A 17,350-nucleotide genomic window follows, 5' to 3' on the forward strand; every position below is an offset into this window, starting at 1 on the left:
GGGCTCTCCGGTAGCCCCAGGGGGGGAGCTTTCCTACGGAGGTTTTCAAGCGGCGGGACTCCCAGGCCCCGCAGAGCCAGCCCCCCGCAAAGGGGAAATGTGCCGGCGCGCCAGCGGTCCTCAGCGCTGTTTGGGGCGCGTGGCGGGTGCGGGGGGCGGCAGCCGAGGCAGCTGGACGCCTGGCGGAGGAGCTCAGAGAGCCAGGCAGCGGCCCGGGGCGGCGGCGGGGAGCAGGAAGGCCCGGGCCGGGGGGAAAGGTCGGATTTGCTCGGCGGAAGAAACACAGATGGCGGCGGCGCGGCGCCATTCCGGGCCGGGAGCAGGCAGCCAGCAGCCCTGTCCTCACCGCGGTCCGCCCGCCGCCGCTAAATACCCGGATGCGCCGCCCGAGCGCCAGACGCGGAGCTGGGAAAAGGGAGGCAGAAGAGGAGGAGGCGGAGGCAGAGCCGGGCGCCGAGACCGATCGACAGACCGGCGGGGCTGGGCCACGCAGACACGGCCCAGTGAGCCCTCCCCGCGACCCGAGCCGGGCGCCCGAGAGCCGGCCTCTGGACTGGCCTGGGAGTCAGAGGCTCCAGAGCAGATCCCGAGTCAGGCTTTCCTCGGCTTCCGACCAGGGCTGGCCCTTTGGAAGGTGCCTTTTTCAACAGCAGGACCAGGCAGGCCACCATGACCGAGAACTCCACGTCAACCCCTGCGGCCAAGCCCAAGCGGGCCAAAGCCTCCAAGAAGTCCACAGACCACCCCAAGTATTCAGACATGATCGTGGCTGCCATCCAGGCAGAGAAGAACCGCGCTGGTTCCTCGCGCCAGTCCATCCAGAAGTACATCAAGAGCCACTACAAGGTGGGTGAGAACGCGGACTCCCAGATCAAGTTGTCCATCAAGCGCTTGGTCACCACTGGAGTCCTCAAGCAGACCAAAGGAGTGGGTGCCTCGGGGTCTTTCCGCTTGGCCAAGAGCGACGAGCCCAAAAGGTCCGTGGCCTTCAAGAAGACGAAGAAGGAAATCAAGAAGGTGGTCACGCCAAAGAAGGCAGCCAAGCCCAAGAAGGCTGCCTCCAAAGCCCCAAGCAAGAAGCCCAAAGCCACCCCAGTCAAGAAGGCCAAGAAGAAGCCGGCTGCCACGCCCAAGAAAACCAAAAAACCTAAGACTGTCAAAGCCAAGCCAGTCAAGGCATCCAAGCCTAAGAAGGCCAAACCAGTGAAGCCCAAAGCCAAGTCCAGTGCCAAGAGGACCGGCAAGAAGAAGTGACAATGAGGCTTTTCTTGTGGACACTCCTGCCTGTCTATTTTCTGTAAATACTTTCTCCTTCTCTCTTGGTCTCATCTGCCATCCTTTGCCCCTTTCCTTTCTGACTCTGTAAAGAGACAGAATTTGTATTCCTCAGAAATTAGGGAATAATTCATTTTTCCTTAACCAACCATTCAAGGACAGCAACAACAAATATCTCTGTAATGATGAGAATGTACTTATATTTTATTTGTTACTCATCTGCTTGTGGGTTTGGGAATTTGGGTGGGTTTGTGTGTTTTCTTTAGTTGGGTGGTTGGTTCACTTTGAATGTAAAAGTCGGTGGGGCTGGGGGGAGGAATGGGCAAGGTAGTTTGTTGGGGCTAGGTGACAGGGAGCCCAGGAACTGTAAGATTTGTAGGAGTTCCTCAGAGACCATCAAGCTTTGCACTCCTTGTGTGGGTAGGAGAGAGGGATGGCAGCAGCTGGACGGCAAAGGAGGTAGATGGGGGTGGGGGGAAACCCTCTCTTGGCTGACTGCCACCTTCCGTGGTGAGCGTGGGACGTCCAAACCCAATTTCCTTCTCACTTGTTAGTCTGTCCCTGTGGCCTGTCTATTGTCCTAGGGAACCGGAGGGAGGGTTAAAGTGACAGCTGGTCCTAGAAACTGTAGCTTCTTTCAGTCAGCTAGAAACTAGCCACTGTGGGGGTTTCTGTGGATTCAGAAAGTGTCTTGTTAAATGGGAGTAGAAACTTTAGGGGAAGGGTGAGGAGTCAGTCAGCCAAGTGCCTCAGTGTGCCCCTGTTGAAGCTTGGGTTTTTCCACACAATTGTATTGTTTGCTAGGAGGACCTTTTTCCTTTCCCCCCTGATTTTTGGCTCCTCTTGTACAAGAGGTGGCTTTGCTTGGCAGTCCAGTGGGGCTTCAGCCCTGCTACCCACCACTTAAAAACCTCCCGACCTCTTTACTTTTTTAATGTGTAGCAGTAGACGGGGGAGGGGGGGAGGGCGGGGAGTGGACCCTAAGACATACTGCAGTCGACTTTGAATTGCTAAGTAGTTTTACAGAGCTAGGTCTGGGGTGTGTGTGTGTGTGTGCGCGCGCGCGTGTATGTATATATACATATCTAGGGCTAGGACTTAACGTTTCACACCTGGGAGCTGGGAGAAAAAACCCTGTACAGTCTTTCCCTTTTTTTTAAATAGGCGCGCTTGCGCTCTCCCCACCCTCCTCGCCCCTTTTTATTTTTAAATAAATGTTACTTGTGCCTGGAAGAATTTGCTGTCTTTGTAATTTTCAAACTTTAAAATAAAATTTAAAAAAAGGAAAAAATCTGAGCGGTGTGTTTTTCCATACTTCTAAAACTGAAGGAGAATGCGGACCAATACGGTGGGCGAAACCTGGGGGCGTTTGCACCTAAGCACTGGGGAGAATTCCAAGAGCTCGACAGAACGCAGGAAAGCTTAGGGCCGGAGCATATGGAACGTGCCTCAGCCTGCTTCTAGGCGCCCGCCTCCCGCGTCCAGAGGGCGTCCCTACCTTCCGGGAGATGCGTGTGTAGGCAGGGCATGGAAATGGGGCGGGGGTCTGGTGGGTCTGGCCCTGATGTGCCTTCCAACCCCCGTCGCCGCCTCTGCCCCAACACGGACAGCTCCAGTCTCAACTTACAAGTCACTCCACTTTTGTCCTCTGCTGATCCCGCCAGGTCCCGCCCTCCGATTCCTAGATCCGCCTCCCCTGCCCTAGAGCGCAGCCCTTCTCGCTCCGATTGGCTGCCGGGGCCCAGCCCCCGCACGTGATCACGCCGCGGCCTGGGTGCGCAAGGACCTGAGCGGGTAGTCTAGCTCGGGCGAGGTGGGCAAAATGTGGGCTGGCCGCGCCCTACATGCTGCGCTCTCCCGGGCCCCCCGCGGCAGCCGAGCGCAGTCAGCGCTGGCTCAACTGCGTGACATCCTGGAGGAGGAGCTGGAAAGCATCCGCGGAGCTGGCACCTGGAAGAGCGAGCGGGTCATCAGGTCCAGCCAGGGGCCGCACATCCACGTGGACGGCGCCCCGGGAGGTAACTCCCCACTCCTGGGACTCGCCAGACCTGGCCGGGTGTTCGGGGGGCCGTCCTGAGGGTTTCGCTGAAATGGAGGTCCTGGAGGCAGTGAGCGGGCCGGAGCACAGGCACACGTAGCTGCTGCTGGACCGTTTCCCATCTGTCAGGCCGACTTGCCTTTTCCCACAGTTAATTCTAACCTGATTAGACCCCTGCCCCCAGAAGAAGGTAATTTGCCCTTTGAGCACTTTTTTGATTTAGAGGCCAGGACTCGATCCGAGATCTGGTCTGTGAGAAAGTAAGGAAGAAAGAGAGACAGCCCTTTGGCTCCCACCATATGGATTCAAGAAAGGGTGATGGGAAGGCAACAGCAAGAAATCCCGCATTTCTAGAGCTGCTGCTTTGTTCAGGTTTCTGCTAATTGCTGCGCCTGCACTTCTGCAAATCTCAAAACATGGGCATGACTGGTCCCATTTACAAACGAAGAGAAGCTGATGCTCATAGATTTGAAGTGTCTTGCCTATAAACCCCCAGCTAGCTGCAGGAAGAGCTGGGCTTCTGGTGTAGGTCTACTGGTATATTGGAGCTGGAAGGTCACCTATCTGTCTCATAGAGAGCAACTTTCTGGCCAAAATCACTGTTTGAGCAAGGGGCTTGAGGGCTGCCCCACAAGTCATACTGTGAACTGGCCCACCAGGCCTCCCTGGTTTCTGTCTCACCTGTGGTCACCGCTCATCTTGTCTGTGCCAGGAGCCAGGTGGGTGCTGGTTACCAATAGGCCTCCAAACCTGCCTTCTGCCCAGGAAATAGGCCTGGAATACTTGGTGCCGTTGTGCTTATTTGTAAAACAGAGGTCTCTCTCCTCCTCCGGGGAACCTTGGAGCAGATCAAACAGTGGGAAATTAGGAGACCCAGGTTCCCATCCTGTTTTGCCTCTCCCAAACTGAGTAAACCTTGCCGTCTTGGAGCCTTAGTTTCCTCCCTGGGGCAGCTGTGTCCACTTTAGGCTTTAAAATGCAAGGGTCAAGGTCTCAGAGAGGCCACCCTGCTGGGCATACAGTTCTGTAGGCAGCAAAGTCAACTGTGTGGAGTTGGGAGACCATTGCAGGGCTCTGTGATGCGCTCTTCTTTTGCCCAGGAAAGAGCCAAGGGCCAGATGAGGGGTTCCTGGTTGTCTTCAGAGGTAGGAGAAGCCAGAGAGGAGGGGCTGTGGGTGAATGGGATCCAAACAAGAATGATTCTCATTCTCCAAAATGCTGCTCTGGGAGTCCATTTCTGCCCCTCTCTCTCCTATAGCTGTTGAATTCCGTGCCTCCTAAGGGCTCCCCGCTCCCCAACCTGGCCTCTGCCCCAGAACAGATCGTACTGTGTGGTTGTTGCCTCTTCAAGGGTGACTCCAGGTTCATTTCCTCTCTTAGTCCCCAGGGCCTGGCACCTTTACAGGCCCTGATTGTCCTGAGCTCCTGTGTCCATCCCCTGTCCTCCATCTCAGGAATTATTAACTTCTGTGCCAACAACTACCTGGGCCTGAGCAGTCACCCTGAGGTCATCCAGGCAGGTCTGCAGACCCTAAAGGAGTTTGGAGCCGGCCTTAGCTCTGTCCGCTTCATCTGTGGCACCCAGGTACACCGAGGCTGTGGCCCGGGCTGGGGCAGGGGAGGACAGGGTGGTTGGGCACTGACCTCAGATGTCTGCTTCTGCAGTCAGCAGGGCTGGTTTAGGCAACTCAGCTCATCCCAGAACTCTGGGCCCATGCTTAGCCCCAGTGCTGTTCACTGGAAAAACTGGGTTCGAGCTTCTGTTTTGCTGTGAAGCCTTGGGCAAGAAATTTAACCTCTCAGAGCATCTATTTCTCTACCCACAGAACAGAGCTTCTTACCTGTTCCTCTTCAAGAAAGGAAGAATAGAAATCAGGGATTGAGATAGAGGTTTCTGGAGCTATTCTGCCTGAGTTTGGTTTCTAGTACCACCATTTATTGGTTCTGTTACTATAGGCAAGTGTCTTAACTTGTCTGAGCATCAATGCCTTCATTGGTAAAGTGGGAATAATAATACTTAATAAGATTACCCCAAATTAAAGAGTTAATAGTGGGTTGGCAAAAAAATTCTTTCAAGTTTTTCCATAACATCGTTCGGAAAACCCTGAATGAACTTTCTGGCCAACCCGATACATGTAAAAATGCTTAGAACAAGGCCTGGCACATAGCAGTACTCAGTGAATGTTGCTTAATAATTTTATTTTCTGAATGTTACAAAATGAGCTCTTTATACATGAAACTTACAGTATGTGTCTCATGTGCTATTTTAAGAACATTGCAAATTACTCCTTAATGCAGAGAAGGAAATGGCAACCCACTCCAGTGTTCTTGCCGGAGAATCCCAGGGACGGGCTTCTGTCTATGGGGTCACACAGAGTCGGACACGACTGAAGTGACGCAGCAGCAGCAGCAGCAGATAATAATCCCAAGTTCTAAGTGCTATTCTTGCCCCTGTTCTAGAGATGAGAACACACTGAGGCCCGGAGAAATTAATTGACTTGCCCAGAGCACACAGTCTGTTGTGGAACTTGAACCCATATGGCCTTGCTCGAGTCAGTGCTTCTGAGTCCTTGTGATTATTAGTACTTGTCCTCTCAGAAAGGTGAAGGTGAAATGAATGGAACTTTTGACTTCCAACCAGGGCAGGTTAGACTGGACAGCTTCCAAATCTAACAGTTGGAGGCCCAAATGAACCTAGAGTTATTTATGTAATCCTCCTTTTTGCCATTAAACAACAGGAAAAGGCACTTAGGGACTTACGTCACGATCCAGTGGTTAAGACTCTGTGCTTCCACTGCAGGAGGTGCAGATTTATCTTTGATCCCTGACCAGGGAACTAAGATCCTGCATGCTGTGTGGTATGGCCAAAAGATAAATAAATATAAGGAAAATAAAGAAAAATAGAAAAAAAGGGTACTCAAGAGAAAATATCTTCCCTTGCCGTTAGCATCCATAATTCTACCATCAGACCCCCATTGTAAAATGAAAACCCACCCAGGAAGAGGGGCACCTAGTGGCCCTAATGCTTCAGATTCCTGTGTTAGCTCTGGGGGAGCCCTTGTGGTGCAAAAAGAAGGGGAAGGATCTGTTTGTGGCCCTCTAAGCCTCTGTCCCCAGGACTTGTCCCATGTGGCCCCAAAGGCATTAATATGTGTTTCACTCCTTTACTTCAGAGCATCCACAAGGATCTAGAAGCAAAGATAGCCCGCTTCCACCAACGGGAGGATGCCATCCTCTATCCCAGCTGTTTCGATGCCAACGCCGGCCTCTTTGAGGTGTGTGACAGTATGGGTGGGAGCTGGTGAGGCCTGCCAGGCTGTGCAGGGCTTGGGGTGTGCAGTCCGGAGAACTAGGCAGGGTGCCAGGGCCATGTCTAGAGGCTCCATTGCCCATTTCTTTGGAGGTCAAGGTTGGGCCAGCAGGTCTCCAGGAGGAATTCTGGGGCTTACAAGGAGGACAGCTTCCAGGGCATTTGGGAGGTAACCTACATCAGCTGGAAGGCTGAGAGTATTAGGGGCCAGACATTCACCAAACATGTTCTCACCTGCTTTTGCTAGAGCAGGGCCCCTGATTCAGCCCAGTCCTGGAACCCATGGGGATCAAGATAGAGGCAGAGGGTTCCTTGCCTCCCTGCCCAGAAGAATGCCCTGGTTGGCAGTGAAATATTGATTCAGGGGGAGTCATGAGGGAGGGAGAATCCCATGTGGTTGGGAGATGGCTTTACTTCTGACTGCCTTCCACCAGGTCCTGCTGACCCCGGAGGACGCAGTCCTGTCGGATGAGCTGAACCACGCCTCCATCATTGACGGCATCCGTCTGTGCAAGGCCCACAAATACCGCTACCGCCACCTGGATATGGCTGATCTGGAGGCCAAGCTGCAGGAGGCCCAGGTGCAGCAGGGCCTCGTGTTTCCAGGGCCAAGGACTGGTCTTATCCTCAGCCTCCCCCACAAACTGCCCCCTACCCTGGTGAAGGAAAAGAGGCTTGTAGAAGCCGTCTCCTCACTCACAGGCAAATAGCCTGAAAGTTCGAAAAAGCCAAGATCTGAACCTAGATCCTCAGACCCAACACGACTTAGCAACTAAACAACAACAGCAATCTCAGACCCAAAACTTTATCCCATGGCACAAAGCTATTTTGAGTTCGAGGAAGCACCTTATGTGTGGCAGGCCCCTTCCCAGCATCAGAGTGGGATAAGCTTATGGACAGAACTGACCCCACCCACCCTGCCCTCTGGAGAGGAGACTGGGAGCATTCTCACTGCTCAGTGCTAAGCATGTCTCCAGGCTGCCCTGGAAGAGATGGGGAAGGCCCAGAGAGGCCCAGAGGAGGGAGAGGGTGTGCCAGCTTCAGCATGAGGGTACACGTGTGCTCGTTCTGTGCTGGGCACTGGCTCCAGGCAGCACAGAAAGGGAGTGACTTGGTCCAACTCATGATGCCAGCCACTGCCTTCCGTGTCTTCCCTGCAGAAGCATCGGCTGCGCCTGGTGGCCACTGATGGGGCCTTTTCCATGGATGGTGACATTGCACCCCTGCAGAAGATCTGCCACCTTGCCTCTCAATACGGTGCCTTGGTCTTTGTGGACGAAAGCCACGCCACTGGCTTCCTGGGGGCCACAGGACGGTGGGAGCACACGGCCCCTGAGGCCTTGGGTTGGATTCATCAGAGTGGGTGGGAAACAACAAGGCCAGCCCCCACACCCAACCCATGAGCCTGGGTACTCAGGTGGCCGTGGTGGTAGTGACAGCTTCCCTTGCAGGGGCACAGATGAGCTGCTGGGTGTGATGGACCAAGTCACCATCATCAACTCCACACTGGGGAAGGCACTGGGCGGAGCATCAGGTGCCTGCAGGCTTGGGCCCCTGGGCTCCCTTTATCTCCACGCATGACCCTGGAGGAGTCTTGGGGGAGGTGGGAAGGGGAGACCTGGGGCTGCAGGGAAGAAGACAGCATGGACTGTCCTCTCAGGAGGACCGTGGGGCAAGCTCTGGCTCCTTGTTTCACCCTTGTTCTCAGGGGGCTACACGACCGGGCCTGGGGCCCTGGTGTCCCTGCTACGGCAGCGTTCCCGGCCCTACCTCTTCTCCAACAGCCTGCCACCTGCTTCTGTCGGCTGTGCCTCCAAGGCCCTGGACCTGCTCATGGAGAGCAACGCCATTGTCCAGTCTATAGCAGCCAAGACCCTGCGGTGCGGTTCTGGTCAGGGTGGGGCCAGCTGGGGCGAGGGAGCTGGTGAGGGCCTGCCCTGTGTGCCTGCACAGGCCCATAACTCCCTGCCTTTGAATCCTGCCTGTGTCCACCTCCGTGTCCCCAGCAGGTTGCACTGGGACTTGGGTCTCTTAACCAGGGGGTACCTGCTTGCCCCCACCCTCTTCTCTGTCTGTCTTTTCCTTCCATTTCTTGGTGCATTTCATGTATTTTTATTTTTTGGTCCTACTGCCTATGGGATCTTAGTTCCCCAACCAAGGATCAAACCCATGCCCCCTGCATTGGAAGTATGGAGTATTAATCACCGGACACCAAAGGAAGTCTCCCCAGTGCATTTCTTTGCAAATGATCCTGCTTTCCCCTTTCTTGTACAGTCCTGTCTTTCCACCTCCCTAACTGGTCTTCCTGTTCCTCTGCCTCTTTCCCCATCTGCCTCTCTGGGTCAGCACCTCTGTCTTTGTTGGTCCCTCCTGCAGACTTGGGCATAAGCCTTGGGTCACGTCCATGTCCATCAGGAGTGGGTGTGATTGCTCCACAGTCCCCTAACTCCCAGTGACACCCAGCTCATGCCCACAGATTTCGCAGTCAGATGGAGGCTGCTGGCTTCACCATCTCAGGAGCCAATCACCCCATCTGCCCTGTGATGCTGGGTGATGCTCGGCTGGCCTTAAACATGGCGGATGACATGCTTAAGAGAGGTGAGGAGGCGGCACTTGAGATGTGGCTGTGGGTCCTAAAGGAAAAAGAGGGAGCCCTTAGACTGTGAATATCCCCTCTTCCCCCAACCCTACTACCCTTCTTAGATCAGATGTCTGTCCAAGCTTGAAAACCCTAGGCCATGAGGCAGTCCCAGGTTTGAGAGACCTTTGGCAGCTCCCTTGCCCTCTGTAGCCCCCAGAAAAGTAGGAGCTATCTGTCACGCCCCCAGAACCTGCCTGGCTCTGGTGAGCCCCAGCTTGACCCTCTCTACCCTCACAGGCATCTTCGTCATTGGGTTCAGCTACCCGGTGGTCCCCAAGGGCCAGGCCCGGATCCGAGTCCAGATCTCAGCAGTGCACAGCGTGGAGGACATTGACCGCTGCGTGGAGGCCTTCGTGGAGGTGGGGCGACTGCACGGGGCGCTGCCTTGAGTCCTGGGTCGTGACAAGCAGAGCTGAGATCCCCTTCCCAACACAGTGAAAAGCGGGGCCTTTGATCAGCCCAGGCCAGAGGCTCTGAGCTCTGTCAGTCCTGGTGCCAGGCTGGGATGAGGCCTGTGCCTGTGGGTGTGAGGTTAAAGCAACAGCGTGGAAATTGGCTGTGACGTGTTCCGTTCCGTTCCGTCGCTCAGTCATGTCCGACTCTTTGCGACCCTGTGGCCGTCCATGGGATTCTCCAGGCAAGAATACTGGAGTGGGTTACCGTTTCCTTCTCCAGGGGATCTTCCCAACCCAGGGATCGAACCCGGGTCTCCCGCATTGGAGGCAGACGCTTTAACCTCTGAGTGTTAGTCTGCTTTATTCTCTTGGAGCAGCCCCAGTCCTGCAGCTGGTCGAAGGATCAGGCAGGATCTGGGGCTTTGAGAGCCATGATAGCTCTCAGAGTTGACCACCTCTCCCAAATTAAGTTGGGACCCAGGCAAGTGGAATAACAGAGGCCGGGGCCACTGTTTGGTTCAGTTGGATGCTTTCCTGACGTAGAGAGAAGCTGAGCACCAGCCATAAAGGCCCCTTCCCATGCCACCCACCCCCCTACTCCGCAGCCTCCAGAGTCTAGCCCTGGTGAACCCCTCGTCCTCTGCTCCCCACCCCAAGGATGGCCTACAGCTGCCCAGATAAGAAGGGGCTGGACACCCAAGCCCATGTTTGGGAGAAGCAGAAGATTGCGCGCCAGAGGAAAGAATGTCTGTCACTGTTGGAGGGGCCCCGAGAGTCTGGAACCCTATATTCTAGCCCCACTTTGCCCCTGCCTTTGTGGCCTTAGGCAGCCCCTTCCCCTGTGTGTGCCTCTGTCTTCCCTGCTGTACCAAGACTGGCTGTTCATTGGTATCCGGGGCCCTTCTATCTCCATATTCGCATTGCTCACTGGCCTGGTCAGAGGAACCACCAGGGGGCGCAGTGAGCTCGGGTTCTGGCTGCTGTTTTCCGCCCACCTCTAGACTTCAGGCCTTGAACAGGCTGTTTTTGCAGCCCCACAGGCAAGGCCCCATCCCCCCTTGCCCCCTCCCCGGCCCCCACCACGACAACGGCTCACTGCTCCCCTGCTGGAGATGACAGTCCCCTTCCCACAGTCGCAGCGCTTCTCTCTCCATAGCCTTCCCCACTCGGCCTTATGGACACCTGGTATGGTAAAAGATGGGTCTGAGTCACAGCTCCAGCCTCAGCATGGTGTGGCCTTGGGAGCTGATAGTCTGCTGGCGAGAGGGCAGGGAAGATGAAAAAGCCCTTTTTCATTAAAGGTGGGGACCACAGCTCTGGTGTCTCACACCCCCAGCCCTCCCTTCAGCCTGGATGTCTAGAGATGGACAGCCTGGGTGAGCTCTGGGTCTTAATGCTGGGATTCTAAGAATCCTAGCCTGTGATCCTGAGCAGCTTGAAGCTAGGGGTCCAGGAGTTTGGGGTACTGGGGGATGCAGCCCCAGGGAAGGGGGCTGCTGTGGCCACATCAGGGGCACTTCAGCAGCAAGTACCCACTGCCTGGTGCCCAGCCCCTGGCCAGGGCAGCAGCTTGATGTGTGTGGTCTGCTCAGGCTGGCAGGTCATGGCAGGTGGCCATGAGCAGCCACGGGATGACGGGTCATAGTCAGTAATGCCAAGATCAGACAGCCGTAGGTAAGGTCCACCGACCAGTGGTACAGAGTGCATGCTTCTTCCTCCTACAGTTTCCAGGCACCACCAGCTACTGACAGTGTGTGCCTGGGGACAGCCCAGCACTGTGACACTGTGGGCCAGCTCGTCGCAGTAGGGTGCCGAGTTTTCAGCCAGCTCGTGGCTCAGCATGTGACCTGTACTGGACCAGGTCCACCATGGCGCAGGTCTTCTGCAACTGTCCCAAGGGGTCAGAGGAGGTGCCAGCAGGCACAGGGGTACCTCTGGGCACACATGCTTGGGCTCAGCACATATTGGTCATTGCCAGAGGCCAAGACAGGCTATAGGGCTGAGGGCCAGCCACAAAGTCACGTCTTGCGGGGCCCAGATCTCCAGGGACTGCTCTCAGGGCGCACCATCTGTCCTCTACATTGGGTGCAGGGTTCAAGGCCACAGCCACCAGAAGCAGCAGTTGGAACAAGGAGAGGTGTGGGTGCCCAGGGCCCGCTGGGGCTCAGGCCGTGGCAAGGCGCCCGTCCTGCCTGCCTCATAGGCGGTCCCACTCTGGTTGCCGCCATCTTCCTCTCCTCTGCTGTCATATCACAGCTCAGCACTGCTGCTCCTGGGAGCTCTTTGCCCTAGAACTGCTTCAACCCATCCAGAGCCCAGACTCTGGCAAGGAGGGGCATAGCTGACTTGGGGCTCCCAAGGGGATGGAGGGCAGTGTGTCAGGGGCTTTCAGGGGCCAGGCCTGCCACATTTGTGAGTCCAGGCTTCTAGGCGTCTCACAGTGCATTCCTTCCATACAAGATGGTTGTGGACCCCCAAGTTCTCAAATCACACCACTCTAAGTCTAGATCCTACTGTTCTGTTCTTCAGAGATCACAAGATTCTACAATTCTAATTCCTTAATGCAGTTTTGATAGCTCTGAATTAATCTAAGGATGATTGCTAATATCTTCAATTCAATGAGTTTCTGCTTCTAAAAGTTTGGGGATGTTCCACATCTGGGATGGGTGGCATCGGGCTTTAGAGGAGCCTGAGCACTGGTGAACATCCCAGGGCCTTGGGAAGCCATTTCTGAAGAGTCTCTTCCCAGATCCTCGGACCTTGGTTGCAAGTCCTGGCTTCGTCAGCATCCTCTCAGACTGTTTTCTTTCCCATTGCACAGACTTCACTACACTTGTCTAGTACCAATAATTTCCATGTTGTTAAATCCAATGCATCTTGTCCCACTGGCCTCTAACACTCTGGAAGATGTGGCCATGTGGTCCACTCCTCCTCCAAGAGGAGGTCCAGACCAGAACCCCGTGACTGAATCACCAGTCATTCACCAAGACCTGGTAACCTCTTTGCCTGGAGGAGAGGCTTTTAATGGGTCTCTCATTAGATCACTCCCCCTCTAGCCATTCTTTTAACCCCAGGCCATAAAAAGCTAATTACAAAATAAATTTGCAGGTCATGTCCCTGCCCTAGAATCTTCTGTATTTCCCCAATGCCTTAAGACTGAAAATCAGACTCCAGACACGTACATAGTCCCTCCAGTCTTCAGGCAGACTGAAGCCCTGGAATCAGCTTAGGGAAGCTAATGGGTCTTGAAATTCTCAGGGCCAGGAGGAATCCTAGTCTGCAGAAAAAGGGACTTTTATCTGGTTTCCTAGCATTGGCCACTCCATTCAAGACTAGAAGTCCTAGGACTTCTTTGACAGTTCAGTGGTCAAGACTCTGCACTTCCAATGCAGAGGGCTCTGGTTCAATCCCTGGTTGGGGAACTAAGATCCACATGCTGTGTGGCAAAAAAAAAAAAAAAAAAAAGACTAGGAGTCCTTTCTGAACTTGGGTTGGAGCCCTTCTTGGATCAGGGAGCAGAGAGGATGTAGAGTGGAGTGAGCAGGCAGGAACACAGGAGGTGAGTGGGCCAGGAATGGACTGGGCCCTGGGCACAGAGGGGTTAACCACAAAGCGAGAATCTCAGAGAGCGAGATCAATGGGTTACTCGCTGCAGAAAGGCAGAAGCAACGCAGAGAGGCGGAGGAGAGGAGAGCCAGGCAGAAGAGCATGCCACCCGGGGAAAATCAGGGGCTAAGGAGGTGGTGGCTACTTCTTCGGCGGGAGAGGAGAGGCCTTAAAGAAGAAAAGGGAGCAGTGGGAGGCAGAGCTGTACCTGCAGGTAGGCACCAAGGGGTAGCCACTGAGCCAGGAGGCAGCTTCAACCTGGTCGGTCCACCCAGGGAGAGCAGGAGCCCAGTGCCCAGGGTTGAGGTCTGTGTTGCCCATCTGGGCTTGGCGGGGGGTGGGCTTCTGCATGCTGGGATGGGGGTCTCAAAGATCCCACCTTTCTTTCCTCCTTCCTGCTTGGCCCCCCTGCCCTTCATTCATCCAGTCACCCCAGAGGTCCAACCATACAGGGAGACCCACAGGTAACAGCCGATGTGGGCCATGGGGTGCGACAGGGGTCAGGTGATCACAGCTTACATAGATGTAACACACACACACACACACACACGCACACATGCAGGTTGTCAGGGGCACCGCCTATTCCAGTTCTCAGATGAGTGCTCCAGCCTGGGAGTCGGTACCAGGGTGGCAACAACCTCAGCTCTACCACTCACAGAGTGTGATACTAGCTTCCCAAGTTCCCTCTCTGAGCCGCAATTTCCTCATGTGCAAAGGGGAGCAGTGACCTATATGGTGCTCCCAGCTGTGCCATGCAGTGCTCTCACTAAGCTGGACTCAGGGATGTCACCTATGTTCAGTTGTATTTGACTAATATCCAAAAGTCTTCCCTGTATTTCAGATCCCCATTGAAAAGTGAGGAAAATACACCAGATCCTGAGGTTGGAACTACCCCTCTCCACACCCCACTTTGCATGTGTCTTTACCTGCATCATTGGTTGAAGGTGTCTATCAACTACCTAATCAGTCCTTCAGGCCCTGGGATGTTTCCTAGGAAACTGAGAAACCCACCTTAGACACCAGTAACACTGCCAGGAGCTTGCACAGTGGGTCTCAGGGATAACTTTTGTCTCTGTCTGCCCCACACCCCTATCCCCGACAAGCTTCCACCCCAGGAGACTTGGCCAGGCCTTTGGTGGGGGAACTAGACCCCTGAATTGAGTGACCAGAGCTGAGGACTCCAGCTTTTCTTCCTCAGGTGCCCATCTTTTGGGAAGATGGCTGATATCCAGAACATTTCACTAGACAGCCCGGGGAGTATGGGGGCCGTGGCAGTGCCCGTGGTCTTTGCCCTCATCTTCCTGCTGGGCACGGTGGGCAACGGGCTGGTGCTGGCAGTGCTGCTGCAGCCTGGCCCGAGTGCCTGGCAGGAGCCGGGCAGCACGACGGATCTATTCATCCTCAACCTGGCCGCGGCTGACCTCTGCTTCATCCTGTGCTGCGTGCCTTTCCAGGCCGCCATCTACACACTGGACGACTGGCTCTTTGGGGCCCTGGTTTGTAAGGCTGTGCACCTGCTCATCTACCTCACTATGTACGCCAGCAGCTTCACCCTGGCGGCTGTCTCAGTGGACAGGTGCGCTGGGCTGGGAACGCTGGGAACGCTGCCCGGTCTAGGGGAGGGGAAGGAGGGAATGGGGGACCAAAAAGGGAGGGGGAGGGAGAGAAAGAACAGCTGTCTGGCCCCCACCAACCAGTCTCGGGGCCCCTTCAGGGCATACTTGAGGGGGTCATCCTGCCCTCACCCCATCTTCACTGGGAGAATCCAGAGAACATCTCTTGTGTTCCAAGTGTCAGCACAGGGCCTGGCACTTAGTCGTGCTCTGCAAGCATGAAATGAATGCCAAAAGGAACACACGAATGAAATTCATCAGCTATTTTATTACTGCCCACATCTGGCCCGAGTTGTGGTCAGACCGGCTTTCAGGGCTTGAAACTTGGGGTCAAACCCAGGCTCATTCTCGAGTTGACTCGTTGATAACCTTGGGCCGGTTGGTCACTTCTCACTGAGCTCCGACCCCGCCTCGCTAGGTGCCGGCCGCTGCTCCAAGCGCTTTGCGCGCGAACTCCCTTCATCCCCACACCCTCCCTGCGAGCGAGGCCGGCGCGCGTTCACCGCGGCGGTTCAGACCCGGGCGGTGTCCAGGCCGCCCGCCCGCCGCCGCGCTGACGCCGCGCCCGCCCGCAGGTACCTGGCCGTGCGGCACCCGCTGCGCTCGCGGGCCCTGCGCACGCCGCGCAACGCCCGCGCCGCCGTGGGCCTGGTCTGGCTGCTGGCGGCGCTCTTCTCCGCGCCCTACCTCAGCTACTACGGCACGGTGCGCTACGGCGCGCTTGAGCTCTGCGTGCCCGCCTGGGAGGACGCGCGCCGCCGCGCCCTCGACGTGGCCACCTTCGCCGCCGGCTACCTGCTGCCCGTGGCCGTGGTGAGCCTGGCCTACGGGCGCACGCTGCGCTTCCTGTGGGCCGCCGTGGGCCCCGCGGGCGCGGCGGCGGCCGAGGCCCGGCGCAGAGCCACGGGCCGCGCGGGGCGCGTCATGCTGGCGGTGGCGGCGCTCTACGCCCTCTGCTGGGGCCCGCACCACGCGCTCATCCTCTGCTTCTGGTACGGCCGCTTCGCCTTCAGCCCGGCCACCTACGCCTGCCGCCTGGCCTCGCACTGCCTCGCCTACGCCAACTCCTGCCTCAACCCGCTCGTCTACGCGCTCGCCTCCCGCCACTTCCGCGCGCGCCTCCGCCGCCTGTGGCCCTGCGGCCGCCGCCGCCCCCGCGCCCGCTGCCCCCCGGGTGGTGCCCGCCGCGCCATCCGTCGCGTCCGCCCGGGATCCCCGGGCCCCGCCGGCTGCTCCGGGAACGCCCGGCCTCGCGGGAGGCTGCCGGCGGGCGGCGACGGGGGCAGGGAGCGGGGTCCGGAGCCCGCAGGTGGCGGAGAGGCGTGCAGGGCCCTACCTGGCAGAGGACCAGAATAAACCTCGTCCGCCTCCGCTCTGCCGAATGTCAGTCTGTTTGTTCTTCCTCTTCCCCCAGGGCCGGACCGTACTAGGGGATGGGGCCAAAGCCAGGAGCCCTCTGAGGAGCAGTGAATACTCAATCCACGGAGTGGACACCCCTGGACAGTGAAAACGGTTCCACCCAGGCCAGGAATCCCCCAGACTGTGTCCATAGCAAGTCTGGCAGGAAGGAGGGTAGTCCCTCTGCCCATTCTGCCAACTCTGTTAGCATCTTGGAAGCCCTGCTTCCTCTACCAAGCTCCTTCTCCCTTCGAAGCGCTGTCCTGAGTAACTTAATAGTGTAGGGGTAGTCTTGGTTGCTCAGTCGTGTCCGTTCTTTGCGACCCCAAGGACTGTAGTCCGTCAGGCCTCTCTGCCCTTGGGATTTTCCAGACAAGAATACTGGAGTGGATTGCCCTTCCCTTCTCCAGGGGATCTTCCCAACCCAGGGATCGAAGCTGGGTCTCCTGCATTTCAGGCAGATTCTTTACTGTCTGAGCCATCAGGGAAGTCAGAGTAACTTACAAAATACATATAGCAAATATTTATTAAGCACTTCATATGTATCCCATGGGGCTTCCCTGATGGCTCAGCTGGTAAAGAATTCTTCTGCAATGCGGGAGACCTGGGTTCGTTTCCCTGGTTGGGAAGATTCCCTGGAGAAGGGAACAGCTACTGCGGTGTTACATTCTTCAATCTAATTACAATTTTGCAAGGGAGATATCATTCGTTCCTCTTTAAAGATGTGGACATCAGGAATCAGAGGGGTTAGCGATTTGCCACACAGCTAGTGTTTGGGAGAGTCTGGATTCAAACCTACTGCTGTTTACCTTTTTCTACTTAGCAGAACCGACTTCTCCACCTCTGGGACCTCTGTTCTCAGATCCCATAATTTCCAATGTTTTTCTTGGTTCTTCCTGATTCTGCCTCAGCTCTCTTCCTCAAATCTGTAGCTCCCCATACTCAACTGGCTGTCCTGGAAACCACAGAGGGCCCCCAGCCCCCTGCTAGAGCTGAATTCTGTTTAGGTACTCAGGACAGCGGGTCCTGATGGGTGTGCCCCAGCCGTCAAGTCCTAGGTCCATTGCCTGACCC

At 56.1% G+C, this 17,350-nt stretch overlaps 3 protein-coding genes across 3 annotated transcripts; all 3 read left to right on the forward strand.

Annotated features, from left to right (window-relative positions):
- The first annotated feature begins 382 nt into the window (after positions 1–382).
- On the forward strand, positions 383–2,156 carry H1-0 (H1.0 linker histone). The gene has a single exon (XM_055396132.2). The coding sequence runs from the start codon at positions 670–672 to the stop codon at positions 1,252–1,254; it is 585 nt and encodes a 194-aa protein (XP_055252107.1). The 5' UTR covers positions 383–669; the 3' UTR covers positions 1,255–2,156.
- An 866-nt stretch (positions 2,157–3,022) lies between these two features.
- Positions 3,023–9,819, forward strand: GCAT (glycine C-acetyltransferase). Its single transcript, XM_055396026.2, has 9 exons — positions 3,023–3,293; positions 4,768–4,898; positions 6,487–6,588; positions 7,058–7,204; positions 7,784–7,938; positions 8,075–8,157; positions 8,332–8,503; positions 9,100–9,221; positions 9,502–9,819. Exons 1-9 carry the CDS (start codon positions 3,098–3,100, stop codon positions 9,651–9,653), a joined length of 1,260 nt encoding a protein of 419 aa, XP_055252001.1. The 5' UTR covers positions 3,023–3,097; the 3' UTR covers positions 9,654–9,819.
- A 135-nt stretch (positions 9,820–9,954) lies between these two features.
- Positions 9,955–16,763, forward strand: GALR3 (galanin receptor 3). Its single transcript, XM_055396027.2, has 2 exons — positions 9,955–14,841; positions 15,454–16,763. Exons 1-2 carry the CDS (start codon positions 14,483–14,485, stop codon positions 16,232–16,234), a joined length of 1,140 nt encoding a protein of 379 aa, XP_055252002.2. The 5' UTR covers positions 9,955–14,482; the 3' UTR covers positions 16,235–16,763.
- Positions 16,764–17,350: the final 587 nt, after the last annotated feature.

Source organism: Moschus berezovskii, chromosome 6, assembly GCF_049115385.1.
Source record: "Moschus berezovskii isolate FMDL1 chromosome 6, NW_MosBer_1.0, whole genome shotgun sequence".
Lineage (NCBI taxonomy): Eukaryota > Metazoa > Chordata > Mammalia > Artiodactyla > Moschidae > Moschus > Moschus berezovskii.